The sequence below is a fragment of the Mizuhopecten yessoensis genome, unplaced genomic scaffold, assembly GCF_002113885.1.
Source record: "Mizuhopecten yessoensis strain PY_sf001 unplaced genomic scaffold, ASM211388v2 scaffold2399, whole genome shotgun sequence".
NCBI lineage: Eukaryota > Metazoa > Mollusca > Bivalvia > Pectinida > Pectinidae > Mizuhopecten > Mizuhopecten yessoensis.
The window spans coordinates 47,759-63,272 of NW_018404527.1; the positions used below are offsets into that span (position 1 = coordinate 47,759).

A 15,514-nucleotide genomic window follows, 5' to 3' on the forward strand; every position below is an offset into this window, starting at 1 on the left:
TCATGTCCCAGACACCTGTCATCACGTCCCATACACCTGTAATCACATCTCAGACACCTGTTATCACGTCCTAGACACCTGTTATCATGTCTCAGACACCTGTTATCACGTCCCAGACACCTGTCATCACTTTCCAGACATCTGTCATCATGTCCCAGACACCTGTCATCATGTCCCATACACCTGTTATCACATCTCTGACACCTGTTATCATGTCCCATACAACTGTTATCACATCCCATACAACTGTCATCACTTCCCATACACCTGTTATCACATCTCTGACACCTGTTATTATGTTCCAGACACCTGTCGTCATGTCCCAGACACCTGTCATCACGTCCCATACACCTGTTATCACATCTCTGACACCTGTTATCACATCTCAGACACCTGTTATCACATCCCAGACAACTGTCATCACTTCCCATACACCTGTCATCACCTGTTAGCATGTCCCAGACACCTGTCATCACTTTCCAGACATCTGTCATCATGTCCCAGACACCTGTCATCATGTCCCAGACACCTGTCATCATGTCCCAGACACCTGTCATCACGTCCCAGACACCTGTCATCACGTCCCAAACACCTGTTATCACATCTCTGACACCTGTTATCATGTCCCAGACACCTGTCATCATGTCCCAGAAACCTGTCATCACGTCCCATACACCTGTTATCACATCCAAGACACCTGTTATCACATCTCAGACACCTGTTATCACATCCCAGACACCTGTTATCACATCCCATACACCTGTCATCACGTCCCAGACACCTGTCATTACGTCCAAGACACCTGCCATCATGTCTCAGACACATAATCACGTACCAGACAACTGTCATCACGTCCTAGACACCTTTTATCACTTCCCAGACACCTGTCATGATGTCCTAGACAACTGTCATAACCTCCCAGACACCTGTTATCACATCTCAGACACCTGTTATCACATCCCATGCACCTGTCATCACATACCAGACAACTGTCATCACGTACCAGACACCTGTCATCATGTCCCAGACACCTTTATCACGTTTCAGACACCTGCTCTCATTGTTCCAGATACTTGTACCAGTCGTTCATTTATGAAACAGAGATAGAGGTAATATGGTTCCTCGGATGTTAAGACACTCTGCATGCTTTCATCCAAGTCAATAAGAGTAATAGATATAAGTTGGAAAAAACTTGTTCCATTGTTGTTGTAAAATAACTATGTGGATGGGAATTTGTGATTATTTTGGAAATATATGTTTGTTATCTGATGTTTCCTTATTGGACCTTAATTAATTTGGATGTTTTTTAATGTTTCAGGGCTACAAATGAGAAGCAATTCAAGCAGTTGTGGAGAGAAAGATACAAGTGGAAGAAGAAGTCCCTGGAAATGAACTCTCTCTGGTGTAGCTGTCTTTGGACGCTAACTATAGCCAATGAGGTACTGTATAGTTGCTAATATTGACGAGGGTTTTAATTTCGCGAATGCATTAAAGTTCACAAAATTAACACCCTTGTGAATATTTTGAGCTTGCCTCTATAACATCCAAGTTTCACACGTCCATGATATCAGTTGAGCTGAGGCTGCTAGGTCAAAACATCGTTTTAAAAGAAGTACACAATAAAAAGAAAGTTAACAGATGAATTGAAAACAAAAATCAGTCATACCTAATCCATCCGTGTAATTTTATTGTGGATCACAACCAAACCATATATGCATACTATTAGCCCTGTAGGCATCAATAAGTAAGCTGACTCATATAAACTTGAGCATATCAAAGAAAATATTGTACAGTTTAAATCCTGACAAGTGGGAAAGCTTTTCTCAGCATTTCTTTGTCCTACTTCAGTTTTTAGGTCATATATTTATTCTGATCGCTTTCCGTCCGTCGTGCGTACATTTTTTACATTTTCAACTTCTTCTCAAGAACCAGTGCATGGAAGTATTTCAATTATGATTCGTGAAATTAAAAGCTACACAGGAGCTCCGAAAAAAAATTGCAAAATTTTAACTTCACGAAATTTAACAACTATACAGTAAATAGAATAACATCACATGATGTAAATTAACAAATCAGACTTAGGTCAATAAGGCTGATGCAATCGCTATAGAATAATGATGGAATATAATGATATCCTTAGGACAAGTCATTGAGGGTATAGAGGGATTTGTTCCTATCTTTGATGGTGTCTGTCAAAGTTTGTGTTTCAACTTTCCGAGCTGAAAAGGTCACTACTTCATGGTGGGTTTTTTGTGGGATAACACGCTATAAACCTTATAAATGTCACAACTTTTGAAATACATTTATTTATTTAAGGTCACTTGAGCTTTAGCTCAAGTGACCTATTGCTATCCGTCGTCGTCTGTTAACATTTTACATTTTCAACTTAAGCTGAAATACTGGCGAAGGGATTTCATTGATACTTCTTTGGATAGTCTGAGTTATTCTGACGTTTTATCGACTTTTTTCATATCGGTCTGTCGTCGATAAACGTCAGAACTCCGGCCCTCTATAATATGCGGGAAATATGCGACCCGTGCCCGGAGCGCACTTCAAACTGATATTTTAGAAACAAATCGTCACTTTCACACACATGTCGCTCATGGATCGAAAGATCTATTCTTTATGCACAAGATGAACATAAATTACATGCCTCAAACAACCAATACAATCACTAAAAACATATTTTTTCAAACTTACTCTGTTTTACTCTATTTTTTTGATAGCCCCGCCTTCTAATGCCACGTGACTAAAATCTCGCCGGCCTACGTCATAACATTGGGAAATACCTTCGGTAACGCGAGATCTCGTCAAGTCATGTGACATTGCTCATGGCCTAATTTCCATTAAAAACATGGGTTGGTATAGAATACTTTGGAAAATACTTTTCGTAATGATCTTTGAAACATGTTATTGATACCACCTAGTACATAAAGAATAGATCTTTCGATCCATGTGCGACATGTGTGTGAAAGTGACGATTTGTTTCTAAAAGATCAGTTTGAAGTGCGCTCCGGGCACGGGTCGCATATTTCCCGCATATTATAGAGGGCCGGAGTTCTGACGTTAATCGATGACAGACCGATATGAAAAAAGTCGATAAAACGTCAGAATAATTCGGACTATTCTTTGGAATGTTACTGACATCTCCCTGACCAAGCGTTGTTATTTTTCGGGTCGATCAGAAATCCAGTATGGCTGCAATTATGAAAAACTATTTCAAACTTAATGTCAAGTTCTGCTTGGCCGATTTAACTGAAACTTGTTAGGAATGATTGACTCATGGTCCTGACAAAATGTTGTTATTTTTCGAGTCGATCAGAAATCCGATTTGGCTGCCACGACCGCTATTTTGAAAATAACTATTTCAAACTTGAAATCAAGTTCTAATAGGCCGATTAACTGAAACTTGGTCTAGGAATGATCAGCTCATGGTCCTGACAAACTTAAGTCAACGTTATACTAACTATTTTTTACTCAAATTGGTACATATTTCAACAAACAAACAAAATACTGTAGGACTCAGGTGACCCATTAAGGCCCATGGGCCTCTTGTTTATATCAGAGCTGAACTGTCAAAAGATTGTAAAATCCTATTATGTCTGAATAAAATCTATGTAACTATTAGTCTCTCACGGGTTCCTATAGGATGCTATAGGTTTACGTCTGTTCTTCTGTCCAACCAAAATCTTTGTCCAGTACATATCTTCTGTACTATTTCACCTTTAGTAACTAGATTTGGTATGCAAGTACATCTTGGGATGGCAAAGTAGAAGAAGTCTGTCACTTTGACCTTTGAAAAACTTTGTCCAGTACATATTTTTTGTCCAGTACATATCTCCTTTACTATGTGACCTGGAGTAACCAGATTTTGTATGTAAGTACATCCTGGGATTGCAGATTGCAAGTACTAGACGTAAATTGCTGTGACCTATGTTTTGACCTTTAATATCAACCTTTGAAAAAGTTTGTCTGGTGCATATCTTCTTTATAATTTCACCAGGGTTAATTACCAGATTCAGTATGCAGATATACCTTATGGTGGCAAAGTGCAGTTTACAAAATGTAGGTCACTGTGGTATATGCTTTGACCTTTGACCTCAGTCATAGAAAAAGTTTTTTCAAGGCTTATACTCTAGACTGTTCGTCTTGGAGTAACCAAATTTGGTATACAGGTATATACGGAGGTGACAGCATTAACCGTGTGAAAAGCAATTCTCTGATATATTTACTTTGACCCCTGATGACAATAAGTGGACAAGTTTACCCTATTCTGTAGATAGGTATATAGCTCTGTAAATAAACAAATAGTATTAACTTATGGATTGCCCTGCAATACTCCGCCTTGTTCAGATAATTTATTTGGCTAATTTTAAATGTCATATGAGCAAACTAAGTTAAAAGCTTGCTACAATGATCCATGATATGTAAAGTAGTACAAGCCTTGCGTGTTAGTTTGCCTACCATCAAGTTTGTTAAAATAAATTTATCCTTGGCCCATGTTAAAGTTCACAGTCTTGAATAATATGGACTATTTGGTGAATACATTGAATTTTGCCTAGTTTTTGCCAAATACAAGCTGCTGAGGAAAAAATGAAAAACTTTTACCAATTTCAATTATTTCATGTAGGAGCAGGCTGTTGTAAAATTTAGATAGAAAAAACAAAAAATGCAAAACTGAAAAAAGGGAGAAAAGCATTGTTCTGTAATCAGGTGTTAATTTGTTCGTTGACAGTTCCGTGATTAGATGTTAATTTGTTCGTTGACAGTTCCGTGATCAGGTGTTGATTTGTTCGTTGACAGTTACGTGATCATGCAGGTGTTAATTTGTTCGTTGACAGTTCCGTGATCAGGTGTTAATTTGTTTGTTGACAGTTCCGTGATCAGGTGTTTTGGCTGCCCTTGAATCTGGACTTCCGTGGCAGAGTTTACACATGTTCATCCATCATGCAGTTCCAGTGTAAGTCATCTCTAATTAATTCCAGATTTCAGATTTTATTACCAACACTCAGACACATGAAAATGTATAACATGAAGTACATGAACATGAATTCATATATTAAATTATGACAGGATGGACAGGTGCATGCATGTATATGAAGATACTGATATATATATATTGTTTTGTACTTTATTGTCTGTTTAGGTTATTTTAGCCTTGTTTTGTATTAGATTTAGATATTATTAACTTGAGTCAATGTCAGCATGAAGTGCTGGTTCATTGTCCATACAGAATTACAATTGTAAAATTATGAAAAAAATGCGTATCCTTGAGAAATATGTCGGAAAGGTTACCCAGAAGTTCACTGAACTCTTTGTACAGACTTTAGAGCACCCCACCCCCCTGTATTAAGTATTAGATTGAAGTTTTATTAAATTGAGTCTTTATCAATATACAGTGCTGTGCCTCGTGTCAAGGTGTAAAAAAAAAATTGTATAAGAAGGCAAAGCTACAAACCATTTTGCTTCACACATGATGTCGTGTTTGCTTTGGTAATTTTCAAAATTTGTTTTGTAGCTAATGACATGACAAGAAGCTTGTTTTTGTTTGCCAATGGGAAACCTCTCGGTGAGAAAGGGTTGGACTGGCTCAAAATTCACGTCATCAACTTGACAGGTTTAAAGAAGAAGTGAGTAGTAAAAGTGCAGCACTGTAGTAAATCTACATATTTTTGTGCTGACCATTCGATGTCAACTTAAATGTGTAGTACCATATGTTTGTGCTGACCATTCGATGTCAACTTAAAAGTGTAGTACCATATTTTTGTGCTGACCATTCGATGCCAACTTACATGTGTAGTACCATATTTTTGTGCTGACCATTCTATGTCAACTTAAATGTGTAGTACCATATTTTTGTGCTGACCATTCGATGTCAACTTAAATGTGTAGTACCATAATTTTGTGCTGACCATTCGATGTCAACTTACATGTGTAGTACCATATTTTTGTGCTGACCATTCGATGTCAACTTAAATGTGTAGTACCATATTTTTCTTGAGCAATTACCTAGTAAGAGTTGACATTAGCGAACACAATTATTGTCAAACTTTGATAGTACCTATATGTCATTTTCAAACATTTAAAGGACCTAACTTTTAAACTTCACTTCTCTGTTGCATCATAAACATGCAAAACTTGGACCCGAGATCAACAGAGGTGGCCATGACACAATGCATCTTAATTAAAATGACAGAACAAATATTTTTCTCTCAAAACAGTTTTGTACAATTTACAAGAAAGAAAAAAAAAATCTTTTTCGCAACTAGTGATCAAAATTAGCAAATTACGAAAAAAGTAATCGAAAGCGTGAGTAGAGAATAGTTAAAAGACTACTCCTTCAATAGGAATGAAGAGAATTTAATCAAATTTTGCATGAAGTATCCCCTGAGTAAGAAAATGAGGAAGAAAATAAATGTTTGCAACTATGAAGAATGTGCCTCTCTCCTAAACATCAGGTTCCTAGGTGGTTTTTAACCATTTTGCATGGAGCATCCTTGAACTAAGGAAACTTACTGCTACATAAATGAAGTGTATGGCCTCAATTGAGTGGGGGAGCAGGGCCAAGTTAGGGTTAATATCTCAAAAACTACTCCTAAAGGTCGTATGAAGGAATTCAAACCTCATTTAGTATAGGGCATCCATGGATAAAGGAAATTGAATGTTGAATAAATGAAAAATGTATTGGGGCAAAAATATTGAAGTAGATTTATTTCATAATTCTTTCAGTAAAGTAAAAAATGAAATATGGCCACCATGGTCTCAAGGTAACAAAAGAAACTGTTTAATGCCCCGGGGAATATGTCTCTTGTTTGCATTTCGCATCTGTTTTGAAAATGAAAATTGTTTGCAGTACTTGAAACAAGTAGGATACAGACATATATTACATCATTTCTGTTTAAGACACTCTAACAGGGACAGAATTGCCTATGCCAATCAAATAATAGAGGAGATCTTGGATTCTGCAGATAATCCATTGAATGTGAGTAAATAATTAAATCTCCCCTCCGTGCTACATTTGTATCTCGGGGAAAATTTAAAATCTGATCACTCCTCCTTTACATTTGATAATGTTATTGTAAAGAGATGTTGATCGAATGGCATAAAATTGTACTATAAAAGGTGTGTGGGGTTGATTCCTGCTTTTTGAAAAAATTAAAAGGTGTCCGAAGGAATTAGTTGCATTAGAGGTGTCGGGGAATTAGTTGTGGGAAAGCTGTCAGGGAGATAGTTGTGTGAAAGGTGTTGGGAGTTAGTTGTGTAATATGTGGTTGGTAGTTAGTTGTGAGAGAGGTGTCCTGGAGTTAGTTGTGTGAGAGTTGTTAGGGAGATAGTTGTGTGAGAAGCATCGGGTAGTTAGTTGTGGGAGAGGTGTCAGGGAGTTAGTTGTGGGAGAGGTGTCAGGGAATTAGTTGTATGAGTGGTGGCAGGGAGTTAGTTAGCTAGAGTTAGTTGTGTGAGAGGTGGCAGGGAGTTAGCTGTGGGAGAGGTGTATGGGAATTAGTTGCATTAGAGGTGTCAGGGAGTTAGTTGTGTGAGAGGTGTCAGGGAGTTAGCTGTGTGAGAGGTGTCAGGGAATTAGTTGTATGAGAGGTGGCAGGGAGTTAGTTAGCTAGAGTTAGTTGTGTGAGAGGTGTCGGGGAATTAGTTGCATTAGAGGTGTCAGGGAGTTAGCTGTGTGAGAGATGTCAGGGAATTAGTTGTATGAGAGGTGGCAGGGAATTGGTTTTATGAGAGGTGGCAGGGAATTTGTTGTATGAGAGGTGTCAGGGAATTGGTTTTATGAGAGGTGGCAGGGAATTTGTTGTATGAGAGGTGTCAGGGAATTAGTTGTATGAGAGGTGGCAGGGAATTAGCTGTGTGAGAAGTGGCAGGGAATTAGCTGTATGAGAGGTGGCAGAGAATTAGTTGTGGGAGAGGTGGCAGGGAGTTAGCTGTGTGAGAGGTGGCGGGGGTATGGTTGCATTAGAGGTGTCGGGGAGTTAGTTGTGTGATAGGTGTCGGGTAGTTAGTTGTGGGAGAGGTGTTGGGGAGTTTGCTGTATGAGAGGTGGCAGGGAGTCAGTTGTGGAAGAGGTGTTAGGGAGTTAGTTGTGGAAGAGGTGTCAGGGAGGGAATTAGCTGTGTGGGAAGTTGCCGGGGAATTAGTTGCATTAGAGGTGTCAGGAAGTTAGCTGTGTGAGAGGTCTCAGGGAATTAGTTGTGTGACAGGTGGCAGGGAGTTAGCTGTGTGACAGGTGTCAGGGAATTAGTTGCATTAGAGGTGGCAGGGAAATAGTTGTATGAGAGGTGGCAGGGAGTCGGGTGTGTGAGAGGTGTCAGAGAGTTAGTTGTATATGTGAGAGATGATATGGATTTAGTTGTGTGAGAGATGGTAGGGAATTAGTTGTATGAGAGGTGGCAGGGAGTAAGTTGTGTTAGAGGTGGCAGAGAGTTAGTTGTGTTAGAGGTGTCAGGGAGTTAGTTGTATGAGGGGTAAGATAATAACTTGTGTGAGAGGTGTCAGGCAATTAGATGAATGCATTTGTTGTATGAGAGGGATATGTGACAAGTGCTATTCTAGAATCTCCTGGTATCAAATAATGTTATATGTACAAAAAAGTAGGCTTCATAAACGATTTTTTTACTTTAAACAAATGATTGTGGTGTAATGTTTGCCAGGGTGGAATGTGGTGGAGGAAGAGCGATGAACCCTGGCAGACTCTGGCCTGCTGTAAAGAGATAGCAGCAGCAGTCCGAAGTGAAGATCACACAAAGTTTGTTAGCCACTTTCCAGTACACCAGGTAAATCTGTGACTTTTCATAATGTTCAAGACTGCTGATAAACATTAAAGTCATTTACCATAATTGTTATCATATTTGAACTAAATAAATCAATTAAGGGAGAATCTCCCCCTTCTCCATCAGCCAGACAGACATATTCCGTGTGGAAGTCTGGTGTACATTGAGTGTTTATGTGACTGATATCAATTAACTTAGAGTAAAGGGTACCACTGCATCAGTTATAATCACAAAAAGAAGAGTTCCACAAAGAAGCGTTTTAACAAAGCCTTTTAATGAGTTATACAATTCACCAGTGAAGGTGAGTTATAACAAAGCCTTTTAATGAGTTATACAGTTCACCGGTGAAGGTGAATTAAAACAAAGCCTTTTAATGAGTTATACAATTCACCAGTGAAGGTGAGTTATAACAAAGCCTTTTATTGAGTTATACAGTTCACCAATGAAGGTGAGTTATACCAAAGCCTTTTAATGAGTTATACAATTCACCAGTGAAGGTGAGTTATGACAAGGCTTTCAATGAGTTATACAATTCACCAGTGAAGGTGAGTTATAACAAAGCCTTTTGATGAGTTATACAGTTCACCAGTGAAGGTGAGTTATAACAAAGCTTTTTAATGAGTTATACAGTTCACCAGTGAAGGTGAGTTATAACAAAACCTTTTAATGAGTTATACAATTCACCAGTGACGGTGAGTTATAACAAAGCCTTTTAATGAGTTATATAGTTCACCAGTGAAGGTGAGTTATAACAAAGCCTTTTAATGAGTTATACAATTCACCAGTGAAGGTGAGTTATGACAAAGCCTTTCAATGAGTTATACAATTCACCAGTGAAGGTGAGGTATAACAAAGCCTGTTAACGAGTTATACAATTCAGCAGTGAAGGTGAGTTATGACAAGGCTTTCAATGAGTTATACAATTCACCAGGGAAGGTGAGTTATGACAAAGCCTTTTAATGAGTTATTCAGTTCACCAATGAAGGTGAGTTATACCAAAGCCTTTAAATGAGTTATACAGTTCACCAATGAAGGTGAGTTATACCAAAACCTTTTAATGAGTTATATAGTTCACCAGTGAAGGTGAGTTATAACAAAGCCCTTTAATGAGTTATACAGGTCACCAGTGAAGGTGAGTTATAACAAAGCCTTTTAATGAGTTATACAATTCACCAGTGAAGTTGAGTTATGACAACTTTTCAATGAGTTATACAATTCACCAGTGAAGGTGAGTTATAACAAAGCCTGTTAATGAGTTATATAGTTCACCAATGAAGGTGAGTTATACCAAAACCTTTTAATGAGTTATACAATTCACCGGTGAAGGTGAGTTATAACAAAGCCTTTTAATGAGTTATACAGTGCACCAATGAAGGTGAGTTATACCAAAACCTTTTAATGAGATATACAATTCACCAGTGAAGGTGAGTTATAACAAAGCCTGTTAATGAGTTATATAGTTCACTAATGAAGGTGAGTTATACCAAAACCTTTTAATGAGTTATACAATTCACCAGTGAAGATGAGTTATGACAACTTTTCAATGAGTTATACAATTGACCAGTGAAGGTGAGTTATAACAAAGCCTGTTAATGAGTTATATAGTTCACCAATGAAGGTGAGTTATACCAAAACCTTTTAATGAGTTATACAATTCACCGGTGAAGGTGAGTTATAAAAAGCCTGTTAATGAGTTATACAATTCACCAGTGAAGGTGAGTTATAACAAAGCCTTTTAATGAGTTATACAGTGCACCAATGAAGGTGAGTTATACCAAAACCTTTTAATGAGTTATACAATTCACCGGTGAAGGTGAGTTATAAAAAGCCTGTTAATGAGTTATACAATTCACCAGTGAAGGTGAGTTATAACAAAGCCTGTTAATGAGTTATATAGTTCACTAATGAAGGTGAGTTATACCAAAACCTTTTAATGAGTTATACAATTCACCGGTGAAGGTGAGTTATAAAAAGCCTGTTAATGAGTTATACAATTCACCAGTGAAGGTGAGTTATGACAAAGCCTTTTAATGAGTTATACAGGTCACCAGTGAAGGTGAGTTATAACAAAGCCTTTTAATGAGTTATACAGTGCACCAATGAAGGTGAGTTATACCAAAACCTTTTAATGAGATATACAATTCACCAGTGAAGGTGAGTTATAACAAAGCCTTTTAATGAGTTATACAGTTCACCGGTGAAGGTGAGTTTTGACAAAACCTTTTAATGAGTTATATAGTTCACCAGTGAAGGTGAGTTATAACAAAGCCTTTTAATGAGTTATACAATTCACCGGTGAAGGTGAGTTATAACAAAGCCTTTTAATGAGTTAGACAATTCACCAGTGAAGGTGAGTTATATCAAAGCCTTTTAATGAGTTATACAATTCACCAGTGAAGGTGTTTAAGATGTGGAGGCAAAGAAGGACCAGGTATCGGTATATTCAGCTCTTTACTTCCATTCTTACTGAAAACTTTAATTTGTGAATCTAGCACCTGAAAAAACAACATATTCATATACAATCAGCAGATTTTATTAAAATTCTGAAGTTTATGAAAGTAGTGCACAGTCACCTACACAAAAATGTGTTAGATCATAAGAGACTGAATTTTTGCATTTATACATCAATGTAGTGAATGAAATTATGTTTTAATTGCTGTTTCATACGTACCACCACTGGGTTGAGTGTTGATCAATTTTCTCAACTGTAGGATGGGTCATGTAACGGCCTTCAGCACTATGCAGCCCTGGGGAGAGACAAGTTTGGTGCCAGATCTGTCAACTTGGACCATTCAGACGTTCCTAAGGATGTATACAGTGACGTCATGGAAATGGTGAGAATTCTACCTGTTAAATCTACTGTGGGTTATAACCCCTGTCACACTGGTACACTCTAGTTAACAGTTCCCTGTAAATCTTACCTAACCTGTTAAATCTACAGTGGGTTATAACCCCTGTCACACTGGTACACTCTAGTTAACAGTTCCCTGTAAATCTTACCTAACCTGTTAAATCTACAGTGGGTTATAACACCTGTCACACTGGTACACTCTAGTTAACAGTTCCCTGTCAGTCTTACCTAACCTGTTAAATCTACAGTGGGTTATAACACCTGTCACACTGGTACACTCTAGTTAACAGTTCCCTGTCAGTCTTACCTAACCTGTTAAATCTACAGTGGGTTATAACACCTGTCACACTGGTACACTCTAGTTAACAGTTCCCTGTCAGTCTTACCTAACCTGTTAAATCTACAGTGGGTTATAACACCTGTCACACTGGTACACTCTAGTTAACAGTTCCCTGTCAGTCTTACCTAACCTGTTAAATCTACAGTGGGTTATAACACCTGTCACACTGGTACACTCTAGTTAACAGTTCCCTGTCAGTCTTACCTAACCTGTTAAATCTACAGTGGGTTATAACACCTGTCACACTGGTACACTCTAGTTAACAGTTCCCTGTCAGTCTTACCTAACCTGTTAAATCTACAGTGGGTTATAACACCTGTCACACTGGTACACTCTAGTTAACAGTTCCCTGTCAGTCTTACCTAACCTGTTAAATCTACAGTGGGTTATAACACCTGTCACACTGGTACACTCTAGTTAACAGTTCCCTGTCAGTCTTACCTAACCTGTTAAATCTACAGTGGGTTATAACACCTGTCACACTGGTACACTCTAGTTAACAGTTCCCTGTCAGTCTTACCTAACCTGTTAAATCTACAGTGGGTTATAACACCTGTCACACTGGTACACTCTAGTTAACAGTTCCCTGTCAGTCTTACCTAACCTGTTAAATCTACAGTGGGTTATAACACCTGTCACACTGGTACACTCTAGTTAACAGTTCCCTGTCAGTCTTACCTAACCTGTTAAATCTACAGTGGGTTATAACACCTGTCACACTGGTACACTCTAGTTAACAGTTCCCTGTCAGTCTTACCTAACCTGTTAAATCTACAGTGGGTTATAACACCTGTCACACTGGTACACTCTAGTTAACAGTTCCCTGTCAGTCTTACCTAACCTGTTAAATCTACAGTGGGTTATAACACCTGTCACACTGGTACACTCTAGTTAACAGTTCCCTGTCAGTCTTACCTAACCTGTTAAATCTACAGTGGGTTATAACCCCTGTCACACTGGTACACTCTAGTAAACAGTTCCCTGTCAGCCTTACCTAACCTGTTAAATCTACAGTGGGTTAAAATACCTGTTATATTTATCGTATTGACAGAACTGCCTAAATGTACGAGTGTGTTCTTATGGGCATTGCTAGCAATGATGTTGCAGATGCACTTTCAATAAGAACTATATAACTACACATATGTAATTTGTTGATGTTTGAAGCTATTATTAACCTGTTAAATCTACAGTGGGTTATAACACCTGTCACACTGGTACACTCTAGTTAACAGTTCCCTGTCAGTCTTACCTAACCTGTTAAATCTACAGTGGGTTAAAATACCTGTTATATTTATCGTATTGACAGAACTGCCTAAATGTACGAGTGTGTTCTTATGGGCATTGCTAGCAATGATGTTGCAGATGCACTTTCAATAAGAACTATATAACTACACATATGTAATTTGTTGATGTTTGAAGCTATTATCGGTAATTAGAATACGTTAAACTGCTATGAAATCCCATGGTCGAGCGCAGTCTGTGCCTCGCATCATGTTGATGGCACGCGGCTATATACGCAGGTGATGTGCCTACCTGTTCTTTGGGTTAGGGTTAGGGTTAGGTATACAGGTATGTTGTTGCCATAGCCTGGTCGGGTGCAGTCTGTGCCTCGAGGCATGTTGATGGCACGCGGCTATATACTTAGGTGATGTGCCTACCTGTTCTTTGGGTTAGGGTTAGGGTTAGGTATACAGGTATGTTGTTGCCAGAACATGGTCGAGCGCAGTCTGTGCCTCGCGGCATGTTGATGGCATACCGCTATATACACAGGTGATGTGCCTCCCTGTTCTTTGGGTTAGGGTTAGGGGCAGGGTTAGGTATACAGGTATGTTGTTGCAATAGCCTGGTCGGGTGCAGTCTGTGCCCCGCGGCATGTTGATGGCATGCCGCTATATACAAAGGGGATGTGCCTACCTGTTCTTTGGGTTAGGGTTAGGGTTAAGTATACAGGTATGTTGTTGCCATAGCCTGGTCGTGTGCAGTCTGTGCCTCGAGGCATGTTGATGGCACGCGGCTATATACGTAGGTGATGTGCCTAGCTGTTCTTTGGGTTAGGGTTAGGGTCAGGGTTGGGTATACAGGTATGTTGTTGCCAGAGCCTGGTCGGGCGCAGTCTGTGCCTCGAGGCATGTTGATGGCACACGGCTATATATACAGGTATGTTGTTGCCATAGCCTGGTCGGGTGCAGTCTGTGCCTCGAGGCATGTTGATGGCACACGGCTATATACACAGGTGATGTGCCTTCCTGTTCTTTGGGTTAGGGTTAGGGTCAGGGTTAGGTATACAGGTATGTTGTTGCCAGAACATGATCGAGCGCAGTCTGTGCCTCGCGGCATGTTGATGGCACGCGGCTATATACATAGGTGATGTGCCATCCTGTTCTTTGGGTTAGGGTTAGGGTTAGGTATACAGGTATGTTGTTGCCAGAGCATGGTCTAGCACAGTATGTGCCTCGCGGCATGTTGATGGCACGCGGCTATATACACAGGTGATGTGCCTTCCTGTTCTTTGGGTTAGGGTTAGGGTTAGGGCTAGGTATACAGGTATGTTGTTGCCAGAGCCTGGTCGAGCACAGTATGTGCCTCGCGGCATGTTGTTTGCATGAGGCTATATACACAGGTGATGTGCCTACCTGTTCTTTGGGTTGGGGTTAGGGTTAGGGTTAGGGCTAGGTTTACAGGTATGTTGTTGCCATAGCCTGGTCGAGCGCAGTCTGTGCCTCGCGGCATGTTGATGGCACGCGGCTATATACACAGGTGATGTGCCTACCTGTTCTTTGAATGGATAGTTAACATACTAAGGTTTGTGTGGTCGGGGATAAATCAGAGTTAGAGAAATATAGGGTATTCTTGTAATGGTAGTTTGAGTAATCTGAGGTAATTTTACAAAAGATATATAAGAACACAGTCAGGACCAAGCGAACTATTCGAGGAATAGGGGGTATTCGAGTAAAACGAGTGCAAGTAAGTGCGGTTTTACTGTACTTGACCAAATGCAAGATGAGTCGTTGCCTCAACTTTGACAGTAAGTATAAATACATTGTAAAGACTATCATTATTACTTTTACGATACTAACTGATTTCCTGACAACATATTGTGCTTGTTTTTGCCAGGTTGAATCACAGCGGCAAGAAGATGAAAAGAATGGTTCAGAAATAGCGAAGTTTATGGCTCCTTATATCACAAGGAAGGTAAAACGCAATATTTAAAACAAAGAAAAAGTTTCATAAAGATATATTAATCTGTCCATAGGAATTTTTCGGGTCATTCATTGAAAATCACAAATTTTTAAGTGTTGTCAGAAATGAAAAAATGAAATCATACAAACTCGTGCTGGCAAGTCTCAATGATTAAAGGGAGATAACTCGCACACTGTAACTTACATCGAGGGCAAGTCTCAATGATTAAAGGGAGATAACTCGCACACTGTAACAAACATCGGGGGCAAGTCTCAATGATTAAAGGGAGATAACTCACACACTGTAACTAACATCAAGGGCAAATCTCAATGATTAAAGGGAGATAACTTGCACACTGTGACT

The 15,514-nt window shown here is 39.2% G+C and overlaps 1 protein-coding gene across 1 annotated transcript in view; it reads left to right on the top strand.

Moving 5' to 3' along the window:
• The window catches only part of LOC110445869 (DNA-directed RNA polymerase, mitochondrial-like), a 76,183-nt gene that overhangs the window by 46,137 nt on the left and 14,532 nt on the right, over positions 1-15,514 (top strand). The window contains exons 19-25 of the mRNA XM_021490696.1: positions 1,319-1,439; positions 4,876-4,960; positions 5,519-5,630; positions 6,904-6,982; positions 8,661-8,783; positions 11,492-11,614; positions 15,086-15,163. Of these exons, the coding sequence (XP_021346371.1) occupies positions 1,319-1,439; positions 4,876-4,960; positions 5,519-5,630; positions 6,904-6,982; positions 8,661-8,783; positions 11,492-11,614; positions 15,086-15,163 (721 nt within the window). The remainder of the gene's footprint in view (positions 1-1,318; positions 1,440-4,875; positions 4,961-5,518; positions 5,631-6,903; positions 6,983-8,660; positions 8,784-11,491; positions 11,615-15,085; positions 15,164-15,514) is intronic.